At 36.4% G+C, this 24,101-nt stretch overlaps 2 protein-coding genes across 5 annotated transcripts; one reads left to right on the top strand and one right to left on the bottom strand.

The window, feature by feature from the left end:
* Window positions 1–1,621: 1,621 nt before the first annotated feature.
* On the top strand, window positions 1,622–4,958 carry atp5pf (ATP synthase peripheral stalk subunit F6). Of its 3 annotated transcripts, none has more exons than XM_083522522.1 (4): window positions 1,622–1,780; window positions 2,709–2,885; window positions 2,972–3,096; window positions 4,853–4,958. In XM_083522522.1, exons 2-4 carry the CDS (start codon window positions 2,716–2,718, stop codon window positions 4,879–4,881), a joined length of 324 nt encoding a protein of 107 aa, XP_083378648.1. In that variant the 5' UTR covers window positions 1,622–1,780; window positions 2,709–2,715; the 3' UTR covers window positions 4,882–4,958. The 3 variants fall into 3 exon arrangements, with proteins under 3 accessions (XP_083378648.1, XP_083378647.1, XP_083378646.1); XM_083522521.1 differs by having other exon boundaries at window positions 1,666–1,786; XM_083522520.1 differs by lacking the exon at window positions 1,622–1,780 and adding an exon at window positions 1,917–1,969.
* A 2,805-nt stretch (window positions 4,959–7,763) lies between these two features.
* On the bottom strand, window positions 7,764–23,976 carry jam2a (junctional adhesion molecule 2a). Of its 2 annotated transcripts, XM_083522486.1 has the most exons (10): window positions 23,655–23,976; window positions 16,859–16,924; window positions 16,632–16,742; window positions 15,914–16,063; window positions 15,587–15,774; window positions 13,570–13,672; window positions 13,342–13,453; window positions 10,167–10,238; window positions 9,791–9,824; window positions 7,764–8,392 (listed from the first exon to the last, which is right to left on the bottom strand). In XM_083522486.1, the coding sequence occupies exons 1-10, from the start codon at window positions 23,701–23,703 to the stop codon at window positions 8,354–8,356; spliced, it is 924 nt and encodes a 307-aa protein (XP_083378612.1). In that variant the 5' UTR covers window positions 23,704–23,976; the 3' UTR covers window positions 7,764–8,353. The 2 variants fall into 2 exon arrangements, with proteins under 2 accessions (XP_083378612.1, XP_083378611.1); XM_083522485.1 differs by lacking the exons at window positions 7,764–8,392; window positions 9,791–9,824; window positions 10,167–10,238 and adding an exon at window positions 10,279–10,664 and having other exon boundaries at window positions 13,346–13,453; window positions 23,655–23,966.
* Window positions 23,977–24,101: the final 125 nt, after the last annotated feature.

The following is a 24,101-nucleotide window of genomic DNA, read 5'->3' as shown; positions in this document are numbered from 1 at the left end:
ATTGAATTGAATTAAAATGTCTTACTCAGTTTTTAGTCAATTTATAGATTTTTCCATTGTGTGTTTGTAGATTTAGAGAAAGCGTACGACAGGGTGCCGAGAGAGAAGTCTGGTATTGTATGAGGAAGTCATGTGTGTCAGAGAAGTATGTCAAGTCAAGTTTATTTTCTATAGGGCTTTTCACAATAGACATTGTCTCAAAGCAGCTTTACAGAAATCAACAGTGAAGGTGAATGGTGACTGTGGCAAGGAAAAACTCCCTTAGATGTAATGAGGAAGAAACCTTGAGAGGAACCAGACTCAAAAGGGGAAGTATGTGAGGGTGGTGCAGGACATGTATGAGGACAGTGTGACAACAGTGAAGTGTGCAGAAGGAACGACAGACTGGTTCAAGGTGGAGGTTAGACTGCATTCAAAGGATCGACTCTGAGCCCTTTCCTGTTTGCAGTGGCGATGGACAGGTTGACGGACGAGGTCAGGCAGGAGTCTCCCATGACTATGATGTTTGCGGATGATATTGTGATTTGTGGTGAGAGTAGTGAGCAGGTTGAGAAGAGCCTGGAGAGGTGGAGGTACGCGCTGGAGAGATGAGGAATGAAATTCAGTAGGAGTAAGACAGAGTACATGTGTGTGAATGAGAAAGAGGACAGTGGAGTGGTGCGGTTTCAGGGAGAAGAGGTGGTGAAGGTGGAGGAGTTTAGATACCTGGGGTCAACAGTGCAAAGTAATGGAGAGTGTGTTAGAGAAGTGAAGAAAAGAGTGCAGGCAGGGTGGAGTGGGTGGAGAAGAGTAACAGGAGTGATTTGTGATAGTAGGGTATCTGCAAGAGTGAAAGGGAAAGTTTATAGGACTGTGGTGAGACCTGGGATGTTGTATGGATTAGAGACAGTAGCATTGAGTAAAAGACAGGAGATGGAGCTGGAGGTAGCAGAGCTGAAGATGTTGAGGTTTTCGTTGGGTGTGACGAGGATGGACAGAATTAGAAATGAGTTTATTAGAGGGACAGCGCATGTAGAACATTTTGGAGATAAGGTGATGGAGGCGAGATTGAGATGGTTTGGACATGTGCAGAGGAGAGACATGGAGTTTATCAGTAGGGGAATGCTGAGGATTGAGCCACCAGGAAGGAGGAAACGAGGAAGGCCAAGGAGGAGGTTTATGGATGTGGTGAGGAAAGAGATGTAGGTAGTTGGGTTAAAAGAGGCAGATGTAGAGGACCCCCCTGTATGGAGACGGATGATCCGCTGTGGCGACCCCTAATGGGAGAAGCCGAAAGAAGAAGAAGATAGATTTTTCCATCTGAATTGGTGTACATGCAAATATATACTGAAATTAATTTAAAAGAAAGAAAGAAAGAAAGAAAGAAAGAAAGAAAGAAAGAAAGAAAGAAAGAAAGAAAGAAAGAAAGAAAGAAAGAAAGAAAGAAATTCCACTGTGTAGAATGCTCTGAATGTTTTGTAAAAAAAAAATGTAAAAAAAAATGCAGTAGCCCACTAGAGAGCAGTAATGAGCTGTTCCGTCGTTTACATACTCATTTTTGCAAGAAAGCCCCGCCTCCTTTTCGGAATTTCGATCTCATGGTCCCGCTTCCTGTTTTTGATTGGATAAAATATTTTACTTACACAGAGTCTACGAATCACTGAGCAGCTCTATACCGGAAGTGTGATTTATTGGAATATGGGTAGGGAAAAATAATAGAGGGAAAGAGAAGAAGAAAAATACCCACAATACTTTGCGTCAGCGAGGCCGCCATTGCTTGCGAACGGAAGCGAGTTGCAAGGTGACTGTGAGGGTCTTTACTGTGAATTGTGTTTTTTTTGCTAGAAACTGTAGTGAATTTATTGTCTACGTTTTTTCTTGGAGTTTGTTTAAGTTTTTTTACACGGTTAATGCACATTTCTATTGTATTTTGTCTGCTGTTCTAATGGATTATGTCTCGCTTGCTAATGAACATTAGCATTAAACCGCTGTGAGTGACAGCTGAAGTCATTTCAGTGACCTGGTCGTGCTGCATTCACTTGCGCTTTAGTTTCTTGTAAATCGGAAATTCTGGTGAAAAAAGAAATCGCTTTTAAGCTTCTATCATGGCGCAGGAAAGAACTGTTCTAGTGCCTGTGTGTCTTTATATACATGTTAAATAACTATCAGCAATAGATGTGCATTAATTGTATCTATTATATAATGCAATATTGTGAAAAATTAAGTATAAAAACAATACTGAGTTATTCGGTCAGACTGGTTGTAAAATGGGAAACACTGATAATCAGGGTCGCATGTGAACGGACCATTCCTTTATTGCAGTATTAAAATATATTTTTTTAATCTAAAGATATTTAATTATAAACTGTATTCTATTAAATTTAATTTGTTTTTTATTCGTATAGTGCTTTTTAACAATGGCTATTGTCTCAAAGCAGCTTTACAGAGATAAATAGGTTATAAATTGAATGTACTGTATATGTTTAGTGTGTGTAAGTTTATCCCTGATGAGTGAGAAAGTGGTGACTTGTGGTTAGGAAAAGCTTTTTGAGATGGTATAATAATGAAACCTTGAAAGGAACCAGGCTCATAAGGGAACTTCATCTAATTGGTCGAGAACATTTATAGTTTAACTATAAGTTTGTGTCAGGTGATGGAACGGGCTGCTTGAGAATGAACGTATCCTCAGGTATTACTGCATTAAATAGTGTTTTTATTTTGTTGTTCAGAGACAGCATGGCGCTCCGTGGGCTTCTTCAGCTTTCCTCGGTCTTCCGATCGGCTGTGAGTGTGACACTGCGCAGGAACATTGGCATCTCTGCTGTCCTTTTTAACAAGGTGAAAGATCTGGACCCTGTACAGAAGCTCTTCCTAGACAAAATCCGCGAGTACAACGTCAAGAGCAAGTAAGTATCCGTGACCAGTTTGATGAGAGCCAATGGTCTGCCTTCGTGACCTTGCATTGTCCCTGTCCTGTTCCTTTCTTGTGTAGGACCTCAGGTGGAGTGGTTGATGCTGGCCCCAGCTACCAGAAGAACATGACAGAAGAGATTAACAAACTGCAGAGGTTATATGGTGGAGGTGACCTGACTAAATTCCCTGACTTCAAATTCCAAGGTCAGTGTTGGATCTGCTGCATGGTGGTAAACTAACACTCTCAGTGCTCTGTCCCACCGAACAACAAATCTAAACCTAGTGCGATCTGTATTTCGGCAGAGTCCCTTTATGTAAATCTCCCTGTGGGTGTAGCAGTAGTTTCTCTAGAGCATGTGTTCCCTGAGAGATGGTCAGGTGTGCCATTGGAAATGTATCCAATTATACCTAATTAGTCCAAAAATGATTTGGTTACTGAAAATAATTTGGCAGTATTGAATGTCTCTGCCTGTGATGGAAAGTAATGGAAATGCTCCTCCATGTCAGTGGGTGGCAGTAAGTAACGCAATATGACCTTTCATGACAATAGAATTAACGTTGCAGGTGACAGGCAATGTACAGCAAGGGATAACTATTGAGTGGCGGTCAAAATATACTTTAAAAGTTATCTTAAAGTGCCATGGTCCCAAGCAAGCTTAAACACCATCTGCATACTAAACAAACCAATTTAAAATAAGAACGCAGAATTTTCTGTACACCTGCATGAACACACTGAGAAACAGGCAACTTTGTTGAAAAAATCAGAAGCGATTAAGTGTCTTTATTTATACATTATATAGACTGTTAGACTACAGTATGTCATTATGTTCAAAATAGTTTTTAATAAAAATTAATTAAAAAAAAAAACAACAACAAGGTGTCATGCTTCTGCAGAAGATTGGGTTTGGGCTTATGTTAGAATAAAAACATGACTGAGTAAATAAATCTAAATGAATCAGAAACTAAATTAATCCAAATCTTTTTGTTGAGAAGGGGGTTCAAGGCAAAAAGGCTAATCTTAATCATTTATATGAGTCATATGTCACACAATTTTAGACAACTACATGTCCCACCTTGTATGTAAGTACAGTGTGGCTCTGTTGGCAGTGAAAATAGTTTCAGCACAGAGCTGTGCAGCTTTAAAAAGCTGATTCTGAATCTTTATAATGCTAACTTTTAGGAATGAATGCACTTGTTCACTTTGTAGAGTCTATGAACTGTGCAAATGACCAGAACACACATCTATAACTTCTGTCTTTATTCCTCCTTTATTTCTTGGGTATTAGCCCAAGGCTCCTAAAGTGTTTATATATATATATATATATATATATATATATATATATATATATATACATATATATACACACACACACACACACACACACACACACACACACACAATGAGGGCTGTCAATCAATTAAAACATTTGTGATTAATCACTTGATTGTCATGAGCATCAACATGAGCATGGACAAATATTTATACTTTATGCAAATGTATGTTTATTTTTTGTGAAACCATATTCAATATAGAGCATAAAGACAAAATATTCTTGTAAATGTTTTAAAGTAATTATGGTGGAGTTTTATTTATATATATATATATATATATATATATATATATATATATATATATATATATATATATATATATATATAACTAAATAAATAAATAAAGGGTGTCATGAATAAGTGTTTTTCATCGAAGTTTGTAATATTACATAAGTTTGTAATATATATTACGTGTGTGTGTGTGTGTGTGTGTGTGTGTGTGTGTGTGTGTGTGTGTGTGTGTGTGTGTGTGTGTGTGTGATGTATTTATGATATTTCTAAAGTCTTTTATAACTCTTAATTCATTAAAAAGCCTTACTTGTGTATGCACTTGGCAGTCTGGCTGACTCTTTAAACCAGGTTTGTAGGTTTTTGATCTAATTTTTGACTTCAATTTTTATTTCAACAGAGCCCAAGCTGGAGGAGGTTGCCAAGTGAGCAGGTTTCTGCTCAAATCTACATGTCTGTCATTCTGAGTTATGAAAATAATTATTTAATAAAACTTGGTTGAAAAATGGGTTGTTCATTTTTGTCACATCATCGTTCTCCTACTGTATGAAAAATGTCGGATTCCTTTAAAAGTAATAATTATATAAAGTTGAAAATAACAAGTGCAGTACTGTAGTATTCATTACAGCTTTAATGTCTTCAGCCTCCAAAAATATTAACTTTAAAGGATTCTTTTTTTACACAGAAAACGTAAAGGAATACCCCAGTGTTTATTTAAACTTTATTTTTATTTGCTGATTCTGTAATTTGTGTAAGGTCCACAGGCAATTTTAATATTTTACTGAGAAAAGAAAAGGAGCATATTCATGTTTTTCTTTCAATTAAAAACCTTAAACCTTTTAATTACATTTATTTCGTTAGGAAAATGATGGGGTGGGATGTATGAAGTTGATGTGTTGGAAGCAGGGGATCTGAGGGCCAATTATTCATGGTTAGGTGACAGTGTTTTTACTTGCTTTTTATGGTGCACTTTTGATGCACATGTGAGCATCAGAACTTGTTCATGTCAAGTTAAGTTTATTTTTTATAGCGCTTTTCACAACGGACATTGTCTCAAAGCAGCTTTACAGAAATCAACAGTCAAGTTGAACGGTGTGCATTTATCCCTGATGAGCAGCCATGGCGACTGTGGCAAAGAAAAACTCCTTTAGATGTTATGAGGAAGAAACCTTGAGAGGAACCAGACTCAAAAGGGGAATCCATCCTCATTTGGGTGACATCAAGAGTGTGGTTATAGTCTTTAAACAATACAGAACACTGGAGAGTGAGAACTAACATGAGAACTGGAGTGTGTGATTATAAGTAATGTTCTTTCTACAGTCATTATGGTTATAAAACTAGGAGCTACTCATTGAGCAGCTCAAAATATGAAGCGATGGAGAAAGAGTTGTACATTTAGAGTTGTAAAATTACAGGAATTTTATAAACTGGAAATGTATTGGGATAAACTAGTATTTCTTTTACAAAATTGCAGATTAGCCTATACACAGAAGTTATATGTAGCTAGAGGAAAAATTATTGCAGAATAATTTTGGTTAAAACAACCAGATTTAATGCAATTGTAGTTGAATTTCTTCCCTGCACATTCATCCATCTCATGCACACATCACACTTACTGCAGGGCCACTGAGGCCACGTCAAAAAATATCCTCCTTGAAGAGTATTAACATAAATTACATAAATATTACATACATTTGTTTAAAATTTATTTGTGCTGTGTGTAAGCTATTGTGCAAAAAATACATTTATAAATACTAATAGTTAAATCAAAGTCAATTGTAATTTTTTTTAATCTGTATTGGTTTGTGTTTATATTAGCTTATGACAACGTTTCTATGATAGTTTATAGAAATTTTCCAATTTTGTTATTAATTCCAGTAAATTCCTGGTAAGTTTTCAATTTGGAATATTTCCAAAATTCCCAAGATGAACTTCATAGAAAGTTTTCGGAAATTAGTCGGACATTTTCTGCCACTTTGAAACTCTAAGTTCCTCTGTGTTTTCTTTTACATCATGTGGATGCTGAAAACGTGTGTTGGTGATAAGCAACACATGTATCCAGCATCCACATGATGTAAAAGAAAACAGAGATGTTTTATGCTAATGGTCATCGCTAATGCCAAGGCCACTTATAGCAGTATAATGTCCTCTGTCACTCTTCATAAACAAAACAGGCATGGCTTCAGAAACATGAAAATCCAATCGATTATCTGTGGGATGTGATTAACAAAATGATGACCTGTAAGGACCCACCTCACAACTTACAGGACTTTGATCTATTGTTAATATCTTGGTGCCCGATACCACAACGGATCTTTAGAGGTCTTGTGGAGTTCATACCTCAGTGGGTCAGATCTTTTGGGCAGCTCTACATTAGAGCGGTGGTTTAAATGTTATGGCTAACTGGGGTATTTGAAATGCACCAAATTCTCCATTCTGAAGTTTTTGCAGATTTTGTTATAACTCTATCATTTGGCTTTTTCACATGCATATGTTAAAAATCTGCACTTCTCCCACCATTTTATGCCCGAGACTCCCCCATGTTTTTGTGGATAATCTCACTCTATTTTACAGATTCTGCTGTAAGCATAAACTCATGTTCGTCCCATGCAGCTGTTAGAAATATGCTCATAATGAACATTATACATCGTTTTACTTTATAATGTACAGTTGTAAAAGAGTAATGACAATCACACACTGTCCTGTGTACAAGTAAATAGAGTCTGGTTTCCTATGAGGTTTCTTGCTAATGTCTTATATGTCTTATATGAATTTGCTCATTAAATAGCATAAAATTACTTTCTGTAGAAAGCATGTCCAGTTAGTAGAGATTAGTTCTGGATAACACACATGGGCATTGATGTTACTCGTTTTCATTGCTGGTTGTTGCAATGGGAGAGGCAAGGAAGTCTAATAATATAAAGAAAAAAACTCCTCTACCCTGTGTGATCTTTAGAGAGAGAGGGGGGAAACTTTTTTATTTGTCACACATATATATTACAGCACAGTGAACTTCTTTCTTTAAATATCCCAGTGATGTTAGGAAGCTGGGATCAGAGATGAGATGGTTAAGAGCCTTGCTCATTGGCCCAAATGTGCCAGTTTGGTGATTTTTGGGTTTGAACCCCCCGACCCAGATCCCCACTGATTTAACACCTTCGGATTTAGAGCCCCATGAAAGAATTTAGCATTAACATTTTTTTTTTACTTTATACACACAAGTAAATATTAATTCTTAATAAAATGTATTATCATTTTTGGATTATATTATAAAAATGTTCATTAACAAAGAAGCATCATTAACCCTCATGTACAAAAGAAAAGTTTTTAATACTGATAAAATATACAATTCATTCATGCATTTCAATCAAAACACTGTACAGTTCAAATGAAAAGGCAGATACAAATACAAATAGTCTTAATTACATACAATCAAAGATAATTTTACTCATGAGATGCATTCTAGAAAGTTTAGATCCTGGTAATTTATCAAGTTGTTGTTTTTTTTTTTTTTCATGTAAGATCATTTGCTAACCAGTGATTCTAGTAATGCTCCCTTCAGCAAGGCACAGTGGGAGGCAGGGATGGTCAAGTTTTCAATGATGTAATATACTTTAAAATTCTCTGTTTTAGGGAGGCACACCCAAAAAAAATTTCCAGTGTTGCACATTTGGTCTGTGTGCACTGTATTCACTAGAGGGCAGAAGTTTTCACAGCACTACCACACCAAATGTTCATAGAGAATAGACATCCCCAAAACACTCGTACATGCATGAAAATTGTTGAATTTTGTCTCCTGTTAACCTCCACAGTAACAGTCAGAGTTAAGCATCAGTCTCCATTTCCAGGGTCTGTAAATGCTGCATGAGGGTTGTTTGATTTGAGGAAGATTTTAAGCTTCTTACAGCATAAATGACTGTGTGTGTCTGAAGTCCTGAATCTGTGAAAGTCCAAAAAAAAAAAAAGTAAATAAATTACAGTAATAAGTAGTGTAAATATTGCAAACTAACAAATAATGCCAGAAATGTATTTTGTGCATCATTACAGAAAATTATATTCAACTGATGATATCAATAGAATCTTACATTTTTTGACCAGTTTAAAGCAGCCATTACATTTTACACTCAATATGAAGAATTACTGAGAACTGCATGTGTTTAGATTAAACAAATGACCTCATCTCATAATACTAACAAACTAGGCAAAGTATTTTTTTTTTTTTAAGAAATAAGAATAGGCATGAAGACAAACCCAACCTATCTAAGAAGTGTGTCACACAAATGTCGATGGTAGTAGGAAGGCAATGTGTTGAAAAAATTTAGTTCTAGCATCAAATTTCTATTTCAAAATATTTAACGTTTTGCATTTTGCAAAGCTTAAACATTTAGTTTGCAAAAAGTTTCTTTCTAGTTTAAGATGTTTTTAACATGTGATTAAAAATAGTTAATAGTTTAATGCAGGGGTCCCCAAACTATGGCTGAATATGCCTCATTCCCACATTTGGAATGACCATCTGAACAATGACAGATGAAATTCATTTTAAAAATACATTTTACTTATATCATATTTGTATTTGATAACAAAGGTTTGCTTTCAAACCAAAATTTCCCTTAGTTATTAACAGAGGTCGAGGCACTGATAGTTGACTGCAGGAACTATCGGTTATCAGCAAAAATACATACCGATAGTTTTTCCAGCTTCCCGCCCGCTATCATTACGAGAGCGACCTCTAGAGGTGAATCACAGATGCCATGTGCTGTTTGTTTTTACACATGAAACAGCGAGTTGCATTGAGAGCACTATATTATATTTATTATTTATAATATATTAATTATATAATTACATTATTAACTAATATATTCATATTCATTTTCTTAAGCACATTTTCATAATTCATTACTGGGGTTTTTTTTGTAATAATGTTTGTTTTTTATACAGTATTTTGAAAACGATCGGTCGATTAATTGGTTATCAGCAAGTATGATGCAATCTAGATATCGGTATAAGTTAAAGCCATTATTAGACGACCTATAGTTATTAACATAGCCTAATTATTTGTTAGATTCACCTACCAACTATATGCATATGCATAAGTAAATGTTATATGAATAGCAATGAATATAAAAAAAATGCTGTTATGATGTGAATGCACTTTTAATGAGCTATATATCTCCTGAAATGTCATGCTCATTTGTGTAATGCTCATTATTAGGAGGCAGTTAAATGAATCGGCCCACCATTTAAAAAAAGGTAAAATTATGTGGGCCTCACAGAAAAAAATTTGGGGACCCCTGGTTTAATTTGAAAACAAAAAAAACAACAACACAATAATACTCACATTTTGTGAAGGTGGTCCATAACCAGCATGGGGGCTATGAAGGAAAACACACTTACATTAAATCAGTTATTCTCTCAACAATATCTTAGAGTATCTAAATAGGCAGAATGATGACAAATTCCTCCAGATCACATCCAACAATTTTGTCCTAAAAATAAAATACTGTAGAACTAGACATTTATCTGTATAGTTTTACACTCTTGTTTCCACTGGTCTCATTTCCTGAATTGTCTGCCTTTTGGCCAGTGTTTCTATGAAAGTCTAACCCCATGGCTTGTTCTTGGCTTGTTCGTTTTACTGAGTATCTAGGCATGAATTTCAGCTGTTTTTGTGCTCATATTTCCTAATATTTTTGCCATCAGTCACTCTAACTCACATGTCCTCTGATCTGTTGAGGTTCTGGCTGCTGATGTGAGCCACTCCATGACACTGTTGGATCCAGAATGATCTGCAATAAGGGGCCATTGGGGTAACAGGTCAGAGGTAACAGTTGGGGCGACAGTGCATCATGCTAATGTTTTACAGCCAGTGAGTGTGAATAGATGGATTAACCAGCTGCATGCAAAAACTAAAATGTACAAAGGTCCTTGCTGATGGAAAGCACAACACACTTCATGCTGATATTGATAAGCCATTATTTAAACAGACCATGAAGCCAGGATATTCCCCATACACTAACAACCTCCAGTAATGTACAAAAGACCTACGCATGTACAGAAACTCCTAAATAACCAAATTCTATATATAAGTTATACTTTAGTTTGGGACACAGTAAAACACCCCCCCCCCACACACACACACACACACACACACACACACTTGCACACAGACAAAATCAATAAAGTAAGTCAGCATTCTTACCTTCCTCTGTGTCCTGTCAGGAAGAGATTAAGCCGCAACAATGAAAGAAAAACAAAAAAACAGGTTGAAATGTTTTCATTTTAAATTAAGCTCACTATTACAATTGTGCATCCCAAAATTATGTTTGATGGCATTTATGATGATAAAATGCATTTACATAAGAACTGTATTTTGTGAAGTTAAGATTCCTTTCATGTGTCACTTGAATACAAAATGTATGCTCTGTATTTACAGTCATGGAAAAAGAAAGTACACCCTCCCTAAATTTTATGTTTTCATTTATCAGGGTCCAAATAGCAATTATGGGATTGCAATCGGCTTCAATAAACAAGACATCTTACAGTCAGTAAAAGAGTATTTAGCCGCCTGGTCTTACTAACAAAAGGACTACTTTTATAAAAGTAAGAGTCAGGTGTGGAATGTGTCTACATCATACCTAAACCAGAAAAAAAGTACATACAGTAAGGCATGACTTAAGTTTGTGAAATTGTATCTGACCAAACAAATGGAGTAATGAGGCCAAGAGGAGATGTTTGATACTCATGCACAGTCCCATGTTTGGTGAAATCACCAGTTATTGAGTATGATGGTGGAGAGGTGAATTTTTCAGTTATTTGCAGTCATTAAGAAAGCAAAGGACTCAGAAAAGTCTTGAGGTTAATGTAAGGACATCTGTTCAAAAGTTTAAGATGGGTTTGGCAAATCTTAAACTATTAAACAGATGTCCTTACATTCACATGCTATTTAGACCCTGATAAATAAAAACATAAAATTTAGGGAGGGTGTACTTTCTTTTTCCATGACTGTAAATACAGAGCATACATTTTGGATTAGTTCATGCAACAGGATAAATGACACACCAACAAATCAACATCTAAATCAAATGTCAACCACATTAAGATGCTCTGGCATGATGGTTTGTGCATTAATTTTATATATATGATGACCACTGACAGGTGACATGAATAACACTCATTATCTCTTCATCATGGCACCTGTTTGTGGGTGGGATATATTATACAGCAAGTGACAATTATTTCCTCAATGTAGATGTGTTAGAAGCAAAAGAAAAAATGGGCAAGCGTAAGGATGAGGGACATATTGTGACGGCTAGAATACTGGGTCAGAGCATCTCCAAAACTGTACTCTTGTGTGTGTGTGTGTGTGTGTGTGTGTGTGTGTGTGTGTGTGTGTTTTGTTTTATATATATATATATATATATATATATATATATATATATATATATATATATATATATATATATACACACTCGCCGGCCACTTTATTAGGTACACCTGTCCAACTGCTCGTTAACGCAAATTTCTAATCAGCCAATCACATGGCAGCAACTCAATGCATTTAGGCATGTAGACATGGTCAAGACGATCTGCTGCAGTTCAAACCGAGCGTCAGAATGGGAAAGAAACGTGATTTAAGTGACTTTGAATGTGGCATGGTTGTTGGTGCCAGACAGGCTGGTCTGAGTATTTCAGAAACTGCTAATCTACTGGGATTTTCACGCACAACCATCTCTAGATTTTACAGAGAATGGTCCGAAAAAGAGAAAATATCCAGTGAGCGGCAGTTCTGTAGGCACAAATGCCTTGTTGATGCCAGAGGTCAGAGGAGAATGGCCAGACTGGTTCGAGCTGATAGAAAGGCAACAGTAACTCAAATAACCACTTATTACAACCGAGGTATGCAGAAGAGCATCTCTGAACGCACAACACATCGAACCTTGAGGCGAATGGGCTACAGCAGCAGAAGACCACACCGGGTGCCACTCCTGACAGCTAAGAACAGGAAACTGAGGCTACAATTCACACAGTTTTACCAAAATTGGACAACAGATGATTGGAAAAACGTTGGCTTGTTTTGATGAATCTCGATTTCTGGTGCGACAATCGGATGGTAGGGTCAGAATTTGGCGTCAACAACATGAAAGCATGGATCCATCCGGCCTTGTATAAACGGTTCAGGCTGGTGGTGGTGTAATAGTGTGGAGGATATTTTCCTGGCACACTTTGGGCCCATTAGTACCAATTAAACATCGTGTCAACGCCACAGCCTACCTGAGTATTGTTGCTGACCATGTCCATCCCTTTATGACCACAGTGTACCCATCTTCTGATGGCTACTTCCAGCAGGATAACGTGCCATGTCATAAAGCGTGAATCATCTCCGACTGGTTTCTTGAACATGACAATGAGTTCACTGTATTCAAATGGCCTCCACAGTCACCAGATCTCAATCCAATAGAGCACCTTTCGGATGTGGTGGAACAGGAGATTCGCATCATGGATGTGCAGCTGACAAATCTGCAGCAACTGTGTGATGCTATCATGTCAATATGGACCAAAATCTCTGAGGAATGTTTCCAGTAACTTGTTGAATCTATGCCACGAAGGATTAAGGCAGTTCTGAAAGCAAAAGAGGGCCCAACCCGGTACTAGTAAGGTGTACCTAATAAAGTGGCCAGTGAGTATATATATATATATATATATATATATATATATATATATATATATATATATATATATATATATATATATATATATTATATATATATATATATATATATATATATATATATATATATATATATATAAACTATAATCAATTACGTTAAATGTATTTTGCAGCCATGCAACCTGTGTACACGGGGAAGTTAAACATCTGTTTTTGTACACTTACGGTTGAAGTAGCCTTGTCTGTGGGCATAAAAGGCCCCCAGGATGCATAAAGTTAAGACCAGGCACAAAATTACAATTCCGGCAACAATCCCTGGAACATTTAGGTCATCTGAGAGAGTGGGATAAAAAGAAGGGAAAATCAAGTCATAGAAAAATAAGCCTGAAACTACTTGGACTATGTATTTGGATTAGTATTTGGATGTGGACACAGAAGCAGGCACTCACCAATTTTCATTTGACTTCCTTCACAGCTTTTTGACTTTCCAACCCCATTGTTAGCTTCACAGTGGTACAATCCTGCGTCAGCAATGGTAACTGCATGAAACATCTATTTGAAAGGGAAAATATTATTATGTAAGTAACAAATACTCAGTGCTTGTCTATATGCATGTGTTGAAAATGTCAGGGTCAGAATGTCACTCAGGCTTTATAAGTCTGTTTAGGCTTACTTGTAATGGAAAATGTGACATTGTGTCACAAGATTAAGGTGATCGTTCTTTGTAACAAACTGTCAAAACCTTGCATCAACCTGAATCCTGTTTTCTTATGCTATGTGGCTAACAAAAAAGATTCCCAAAGTGGGACTAATAAGAGGGGGGTTTGGGAAGAAGAAGGGAAGTTATATCTTGTGTGTGTGTATGTGACAGACGTTACTCTGCAGAGGATTTTTCTTTTTAATAAAGTTTGTTCTGTTTGATTTAATTTGAGTTTAAATCTGACTTAATGAGTTTTGGATATTTCCATGACACTCTCCAGGTGGAAGCCATATTCTACTCTCTGTTCCTTTTCAATACACTAACTATAAGCTATGTATGCAGAACAGGGCAGAAAGTGTTTTCCTCCAAGTCTGTTAATTCAATTCAATTCAATAAATGTTTTATTTGTATAGCGCTTTTAACAATGAACATTGTCTCAAAGCAGCTTTCATCTGTGAGCAACAGTATGGTTTCATGCCAAGAGCACCACAGATGCAGTATTTGCTTTGTAAATGTTGATTTAGAAGTATAAAGAAGGTCAACTGCACACTTGGAATGACAGACTGGTTCAGGATGGAGGTTGGACTGCATCAAGGATTGGCTCTGAGCCCTTTCCTGTTTGCAGTGGTGATGGACAGGTTGACCGTTGTGGACCATTGTCCGTGGGCTATGATGTTTGCGGACCATATTGTGATTTGTGGTGAGAGTAGGGAGCAGGTTGAGAAGAGCCTGGAAAGGTGGAGGTATGTGCTGGAGAGAAGAGGAATGAAAGTCAGTCGGAGTGAGACAGAGTACATGTGTGTGAATGAGAGGGAGGGCAGTGGAGTGGTGCGGTTGCAGGGAGAAGAGGTGGTGAAGATGGAAGAGTTCAGGTACCTAGGTTTAACAGTGCAAAGTAATGGAGAGTGTGTTAGAGAAGTGGAGAAAAGAATTGCATGCAGGGTGGAGTGGGTGGAGAAGAGTGGCAGGAGTGTTTTGTGATAGAAGAGTATCTGCAAAAGTGAAAGGGAAAGTTTATAGGACTGTGGTGAGACCTGCGATGTATGCTTTAGAGACAAGGCATTGAGTAAAAGACAGGAGGTGGAGCTGGAGGTAGCAGAGCTGAAGATGTTGAGGTTTTCGTTGGGAGTGACGAGGATGGACAGGATTAAAAATGAGTTTATTAGAGGGACAGCACATGTAAAACGTTTTGGAGACAAAGTGAGAGAGGCGCAATTGAGATGGTTTGGACATGTGCAGAGGAGTGACATGGGGTATATTGATAGGAGAATGCTAAGGATGGAGCCGCCAGAAAGGAGAAAAAGAGGAAGGCCAAGTAGGAGGTTTATGGATGTGTTGAGGGAAGACATGCAGGTAGTGGTGTGGAAAGAGGCAAATGTATGGAGAAGGATGATCTGCTGTGGTGACCCCTAATGGGAGAAGCCGAAAGAAGAAGAAGAAGAAGATTGTATCAAAGCAGCTTAAAACAGATAATCTGGTGATAAAGAATGAATACGATTGTTCCTGAGGAGCGAGCCGGTGGCGATTGTGGCAAGGAAAAATTACCCGAGATGACATAAGGAAAAATACTTGATAGGAACCAGACTCAAGAGGGAACCCATCCTTATCTGGGTGGCACCGAATGTCCTGTTATGCTTATGTAAGTAATGATGTGAAGTTTGTTTTCATATGTTTAAGAGGATGTATCGGTTTGCCAATTCCTTCTATATAAAAAACAAAAGTAAAAGAAAAGTATACATTACTGCATACATAATATTTGGACTCACAAGAATGCCTGTGTCCTTGTTGACAGTGTATGTGGCATTGGCATGGCGCACTGGAATGACAGGCTTCTTGTCTTTGTACCACGTATAGCTTGCAGGAGGAATACTGTACTTGTCCATACAGCGTAACTCCACTGCAGATCCGGTCAGTGCAGAGCTCGGGATCACACAGGACGGGACGTGTGGAGGCACTGAGGCAGAGGAAACAAGGACCAAAACAAACAATCAAGCAACCACTTACAAACGTATGAATTTGCAATCCAGAGACGGTAACGAAATAATGGCGAAGTAAAAAAATTTCACTTAAACAAATTACACAAATATTCATACCTAACACGTTCAGAGTGATACTGGTCTCTCCCAGCTGCGTTGTGTCTTCAGAAGCGCTGACCTCGCAGCGATATTCTCCAGCATCCTTCAGTGTCACCTTTTGTAATGTTATTGTTGCCCCTTCAATCTTTGCACGGCCCACAAACGGTCCTGAGACAGAAAAGCTATAATGACCGCATGTCTTTACACTATATCGGCAAAAGATACCTGATCATTACACCAAATGTCGGCTTTCCCCAAACTGTTGCCACATAGCTGCAAGCACACAATGAAATTAAATGTTTTTGGCAAATCTCTCCAAACTTGTTTCAGCACGACAATATCCCTGTGCATTAATCGAGGTCTAAAAAATTGGCACGCTTTGTTTGGAAGAATTAAAATGTTCTGCATGGAGATCCCTGACCTCTACCCAACTGAACCCATTTATGATGAACTTGTGAACTGAGAATGCACCAGATTTTTTTTGTCTAAATGTACAAACTCTCTTCAGACTGAATCAGATCAATAAACTGCATCAATCGCTCGTTATATTCCAATAATCTTATTTCTAATGGAAAGCTTTCCCAAAACGGTTTTATACATATGGGTGTGGCAGTCGGATATTTATAATGCACAAAAAATTAAATGTTAATTTAAAGAAAATTTTCAGATTTAAAATTTTCAGGCAATATTTATGGCAGTTTTCTAGATAGAAGTAGGAAGGTATCCTTTGAAGTACCTTTGAAGGTATCATTATAGAAGACAAAAAAGGTGTTCTTATCCTTTTTCTTCCATTCAATGCGAGGTTTCTTATCTTTCTCTGTTTTAAACTCACAGGACAGCTTGGCCTCTACAATGAAAAAATTTACAATAAACATCATAAGAAATAAAAATTAATATCAATAACAAAAAGTGTTTGGATAGAAAGGTATATTACATCATGTGTCAATTTCTCGCTACATTTACCTGAGTTTTCCTCCACTTTTACTATGGGGCTGGAGGAGGAGACTGTAACAGGAGCAACAGGAACACCTAATATAAGGACAATAAGTTTTGTTTACATGTATGTAGTAGCTTTTCATTTCACAATTCATGTTGTCTTTTTCAGTCTAGGTTGGCTCCCAATTAAATCTTGCATTGATTACAAAATACTTCTTCTGACATTCAAAGCACTGAATGTTCGCACGACACATCATCTGAGCAAACTTTTGGTCCATTATGATACACCACACCTACTTAAAGCAAAAGGTACAGGCTATTTGTTAGTACCTCAAATAGTTAAGACTACAACAGGGGGCAGAGCTTCCCTCATTAATGTTCAGAATATAGTCTCAGTGTTCCAGTCTAGTTTGAATATATATTTGTTTAGTCAAGCCTTTTGTCAGTATGTTTTTCTCAGGTAAAGGAACAGATCTGGAGGGGTCATGATATGTGTTCACCTATCTCTTATCCCAGAAAACCCTCTTGAGCTTTTGGTTCCCCATTTTAGTTATGTCATCATAGTTTGTCTTGCCAGACTCTGTACAGTGTCTTTAAATAAAATAAAATGCAAAAATATCAAATATCAAATATAAATTCATTGAATTCAATTGAATGATGAATGGACATTCTGTGCCACTCAGATGAGGATGTGATCCACTTTGATTCTGGTTCCTCACATCTCTTTCTTATACCATCTCAGGGAGTTTTCAGTTACCACAATTGCCGAAGGCTTGCTCATTAGGGACAGACCTATTATTAGAGATAGACACTTTACTTATAGGCCCCTATATACATTTTAAATTTTATAACTTTTTAATATATGTGAAACTGATTTGTAAAAGCACTACACAAATAAAACTGAACTGAATTGATTTGAAGTTGGAAGTCATTGATTGGAATAATTAGCACTGGAAATAAATTCAAACTTAGATCAAAACAATCAATCCTTACATCAAAAAAAAGTTGATTTAAGGGATTTTTGATAGAATCCTTAGAACTCTATCAGACATGGTAATAATCTGTTGTACATGTACAGTATGCCACTATCTAAAAAAAACTTTAGGGGTTCCCTCAGTAGAAGAAGCTGAAGAACCTTCAATGATATTAGATTGAATTTTTTTATGGATAAATATTTCATAGTTTTTACTGTAGGATTAATAAGATACCAAACAAACAGATTGCATGCAGCACCATATACAAAGTAAAAACAGTCTATGCAGTCCCTAAATTCTCAAAAAATAATACAGCTTTGTATATGAAATTTGGTTTCTTCCCTAAATTTACATCCCCTTGTATTTTATTTATTCATTCACTGTTGTTGTATAGAAAGTGAGGCTACCAAACACATTATCTAGATTAGGCATCAATAGTTGCCAGTAACACAGGGTGCTATGATGAACAAGCAATAAGCTGGATAGCTTTTCTGAATATCATTCCATGACTGACTTCCTTTCAGGAACAGGAAACAAGTTAAACCCTACCCCAGTTTAGACATTACAACCATTGTTCATCATCCTGTTTCTGCTCATGGGCCAGTCATTACGTCATCAAGCCACCATTCAACAATTACTTGTCATGCTTCAAATTTGCAGTATATCTCAAACACTATTGTCTTGAAATAAATGGTTCATGCCTCTTTGGTACCTATAGATTGTAATTGTAATGTGGCTCATTTTCCTTTGGGATTACATTTACGGCATTTGGCAGACGCCCTTATCCAGAGCGACTTACAACTGAGCAGGGGAGGGTTTTAGGGCTTTGCTCAAGGGGTACATTATCTATCTATCTATCTATCTATCTATCTATCTATCTATCTATCTATCTATCTATCTATCTATCTATCTATCTATCTATCTATCTATCTATCTATCTATCTATCTATCAAGACTGAAATTAAAATCAGGATTGAAATCTTAGTGGGGAAAAAAAAAGTAAAAGAACCTTCAGCCTGTTTTTCACAGTCTATTAACACCAGTTATTTTTTATTGCACCAGCATGGTATGCTTTCATCTTTTTGTCCCACAAGCTTCATATCTAACTGCTCACACTCCATTTATCTTACCAACAAATTATGAAAAGAAATATATCTTTGAAAATATTATATGTATAGTACAGCTCATTTCAATCTCAAAAGGAGTCACATACAATACAATGAACCTACGGAGGAAAAGAATATGTGTTTGCGGACATCGGAAATCTAATCAAATCGGAAATTTAGATAAATAGAATCACTGATAGCTCAATCTATTTTCAGAGAGCAGCTTCCTTTTGGGAAACTGTAAGTGTTCCCAATTTGTTTTTTTTGTTTTTTTGGCTATCGCTGCATAACATTCTGTGGTGCTGTCACACTTCAAATTCATTAATCAGGAGGTGTTTCCTGCTCCTGATTTCAGACTCATTTCCTTATTAGTAAATAGAACTAGACACAAATGTTATTTTTACTGTTGGAAGAATAAAACAAATTCATCACTCTAAGAAGCTGTACCTTCACCAATATCTTCATGTGTGATATTTCTAGAGGAATGTAAATGTAGTTAAATATAACAAATCTATGTTTTTTTTTTACTTAAATGCGTTTTAAACATACACTACATTATGTCAAGAAAAATTTTTAATGAATCGTAATGAAGTGCTTTGAGAGGCTCATCATGAGACACATCATGACACAACTACCACCTCTCACTGAAATCCATGCAGTTTGCGTATAATCCAAACTGTTCCACAGATGATGCCATCGCCACGACTCTCCATCTGGCCCTCAATTACCTCGACATATGAATGCTGTTCATAGACTTCAGTTTACCATTCAACACAATCATCCCTCAGCACCTTATTGGGAAGCTGAGCCTACTGGGCCTGAACATCTCCCTTTGCAACTGAATCCTGGACTTTCTGACTGGGAGACCTCAGTCAGTCAGGATCGGAACCACCACACTGAGCACAGGGGCCCCTCAGGGCTGTGTGCTTGGCCCACTGCTGTTCACTCTGCTGACTTACAACTGTGTAGCAATTACCGTGGTGGGGAGAGTGAGGTGGTACAACTGCTAACAACCTGGTGTAGATTTAACAACCTGTCTCTAGTTGTTGACTTTAGTGAAGCACAGAGCTGCCAGTCTCCACTGATCATCGATGGATCCTCCATGGAGATCGTCAAGAGCCCCAAAATTATTGGTGTTCATCTTTCGGAGAACTTCACCTGGTCCCTCAACACCAGCTCCATCACCATGAAAGCCCAGCAATATCTCTACTTCATGAGAAGGCTGAGGAAAGCCCATCTCCCTTTCCCAATCCTGACCATATTCTACAGAGGGACCATTGTGAGCATCCTGAGCAGCTGCATAACTGCTTGGTTTGGGAACTGCACTGTCTTGGATTGCAAGACCCTACAGAGGATAGTGAAAACAGCCAAGAAGATCATCGGAGTCTCTCTCCCCTCTATCACAGACATTTACACCACATGCTGCATCCTCAAAGCCAACAACATTGTGGACGACTCCACACACCCCTCACACACACTCTTCACCTACCATCAGGAAAGAGGTTCTGAAGCATTCAGTACTTACATCCAGACTGTGTAACAGTTTTTTCCCTCAAGCTATCAGGTTTCTCAACACACAGGATGGAACTGTACAAAACTCACACACACATTCACTCAACTGTGTGTTACTGTTGTGCAACTTGAATTTAACACACACATTACTCATTTCATATCATACACATCCATGTCTTCAGCACCATCCATAATATATTATAATTATATTATACTGTTTACATTCTGTTTTGCACCTCTCGATTGCTGCTCTTGCTGTTTTTCTTGCTGTTTGCACTCGGTCGCACGCGATGCACTTTATGTGGCTAGGACAACTTAATTAAGTCCTAAGCTCTGTGTCCTGTTATGTAGCTCTATGTTGTGTGATGTAGCTCTATGTTGTTTTTATGTAGCACCAGGGTTCTGGACAAACTTCTCATTTCACTGTATACTGCTATATATATATATATATATATATATATATATATATATATATATATATATATATATATATATATATATATATATATGGTTGAATGACAATAAAAGCTTCTTGACTTGACTTGACTAAACTGTAGGCTCTAAAACAGCACAGAAAAGGTTTTTTTTTATCAAAATGCCTTCGTGACTAACGTGGCCCTACAGCAGGAATCTTATCATTTCACTTTCCTATTGGGATATTTTGTAACACTCAGGCTAGAAAACAAAATTCTAAAAAAGCTATTGTATGAGGCAATCAGGTGGATAGCGACCATTGACATGGAAACTTTGCCAAAAGAAAGAGATAAAACGACGCTGTGGACAAGGACATGCTGTCTGCTCTTCCTCTTAACATTCATAATTAAACTGCAATAATAAACAGTTAATACACTTACAAACATTAATAGACTTATAAAGCTAGCTCATTTTACAAGAGAAAAATACATTTATAATATAGATTTATAATAACTCATTCATCTTAAATTAGCGTGTTATTTTAGTCAGGGTCTTACTTTACAAAAACAGCTGGTCATGAGTGAAAAACACCGTGTTTGAGATGTAATTTACTGTAGCCAATCGACCTTCTGGCATTTTTGGGACACAAACATGGGGAGAAACTCCATATGAAACTCCACACCACCATGTAACCCTAAAAAAGGTTTTCTATGTGTCAGATTGTTAAACTGTTTTTCGTATGTCATCTTAAGGTTTGAGATGCCATAAATATTCATAATACTACTGTACCATGATTACACAAATAGGAATCACTTCATGGCAAGATATAAATGTTCTCATGTACGCCATTTGGCAAGTTGTAAGAAGGAACGACAGAGAGAGAAAACAATGGTTCTCTGTGTGCATGTAATTCTGCACTTGTCAGACAGAACAGCTGGCTCAGACGGATGGCTCTGGTACAGAGAGACCCACCTTTAAACACACATAAACATACATACAGCTAATAGTTTTTCCCCTCAGTTGGTCTTTTTCACATACATCTAAATCATATTAAAAAGAAAAAAGCAGAGTACATCATAGTTTTAAGTACACAGAACAAAATCTAACTAATAAAAAAAAGAAAAGCACAAACATAATCATAAACATTACTATAAAGGTATTAATCCTGGAAACAAGATAAATACATATATAACCATATATAAAACCAGGAATATTAACAAACAGGGTATAAGACCAGGTGGTCCCATATGAACACATTCATTCAGTGTCCTGTTCAAATTAAAAATGAACTCTATATAAACTATTTTACAAAAATGCACATATTAAGGACACATTATTTTCTATTTTATTTTCTAATTACACTGTGACCCCCGACTCGGCACTTTAAATGGTCTTTCTAAATATTTCATCCAATTATATAAAGACATGCTTTGTTCTTTATCTCTAACACAAGCTGCGGTAGTGATAAGTTCTCCAGTTGTTGCCAACACTGATTTAGATTTCTGCTACTGTTTTGTTTCCTGGTATTTCTGAGCCTTGTTTCCACTTGGAAAAGCACAATTGGTGTCAATGATGCCTCACATGCTAAATTCAATGTCCCTACAACAATTGGTCATTGGCTATTCAATTACTGATCTATTATTAACGTTATTTTCCCCTCATTACACTGGTCACCAAATATTTTGTACATTACACATATTTATCTATTCTGCTAAAGATCAGTCTTGTGGTCTTGTGTATTTATTGTATATAAATATCAGTACTGTATTAGCAATGTGTGTTAGAGTTATTATAGTAGTATTACATACTTACACACTGATCAAATTAGCAATAAATAAATAAATGCACATATTAAATTAAATTCATTTTTATTTACATATGAGATTTCTTGTGCCAATGTTTATTTTTAATATTATTATTATTATTATTATTATTATTAATATTATTATGCTGATTATTATTATTTATTTTTTTATTATTGTTATTATTATAAGTTGAGTGCCTATAAGTTTGTTCCTTATCATTTTAAGTTTATCCTTATATAATGTTATTTTACAAATATGAAAAAATCATGAAAATCACAATTTCATACACAATTTTACAATTTCATACAAATAATTTATTATTCTATTAAATAATAAAGTTTATTAAATGTTTCAGCTACATATCTATTGTTAGAATCTCGTCAACATGGTCTTGAACAACATTAACTCTTCTTTCTGTAAAATCTTGCTGTCCACAAGATTATACAAAAAGCTTAAACATTAAAAAAAATATATATAATAAGTAAAGCATTTTAATAGTATGTTACTTTACCTACCTGCTTAATCTAGTTACTGATTCTGATTTCAGAAAATGTTTATTGTTAAGACCTTTAAAAGCTGTATATTTGGCTATTTGACTTGGCTCTATTTCTTTTTCCCCCTAAACATGTACTTAACAGTAAAATTAGTTCCAAATGTACCTTAAAATGAATTAAAGTTTATGTATTTGTTTATGGAAAAAAATTCTATATCCTTTGAATTCTTTTTTCCTACATTTCTTTATAAACATTCATTTTTTATTCTTTCTAAACATGCATTTGACATATTACTTTTCCTAAAGCCTATTTCAATATTTTCATATTTATATCTAAAAATAATAATATTTTAAGAATATGTGAAACAGTGTTAGGACAGGAAAAGAAGCACATCCAGGATAGAATGTGTTTATTTTCTGACCAGACTTCACAATCAACCACTTCCTAAGCAGCCTACAAGTTAATTCCATTGTTGAAGCTTTAGGAAGAACAGATGGATGAAAAGTCAGGCTACTTACTGTGTATTAACAGCGCTAGAAGGACTGAAAGGAAAACCGCAATCTTCATTTTATACTGATTTTAAAGTGTTCAGCCCAAGTAGTATGCAACCTTTTGGAGCTCAGTAGGAGAACAATCTTCTGTACTAGAGTTTATGATGTTTCTTTTCTAAAAACAGGTGTAGGGACACCAGACAAGTCCTTTTAATCCGTGGCACGACTTGCGCTTTCTCCTGTCTTGGGTTTCAGTACCCTATAAAGCTCAAAGAGCGCTCAGGCAGGCCAAAAGGGTCACTACGCTAACGAGGCACCCGAGACATGTGCTTATAAATTACGTGTCAACTGGGTATACATTTTTACTTCGGAACATCCTAGTGGGCTGGCCCGAGTAAGTGTAGATATACTTCATGCGTTTGGGGTTTGCGGTGTGTTCTTGTGTGACCCTTTTGGCTTTCCAAAGCCTCTGTT

This window comes from Silurus aristotelis (assembly GCF_946808225.1).
Source record: "Silurus aristotelis genome assembly, chromosome: 20".
NCBI lineage: Eukaryota > Metazoa > Chordata > Actinopteri > Siluriformes > Siluridae > Silurus > Silurus aristotelis.
The sequence above is the reverse complement of the archived record's forward strand: the minus strand, read 5'-3'. Positions and strand labels throughout refer to the sequence as shown.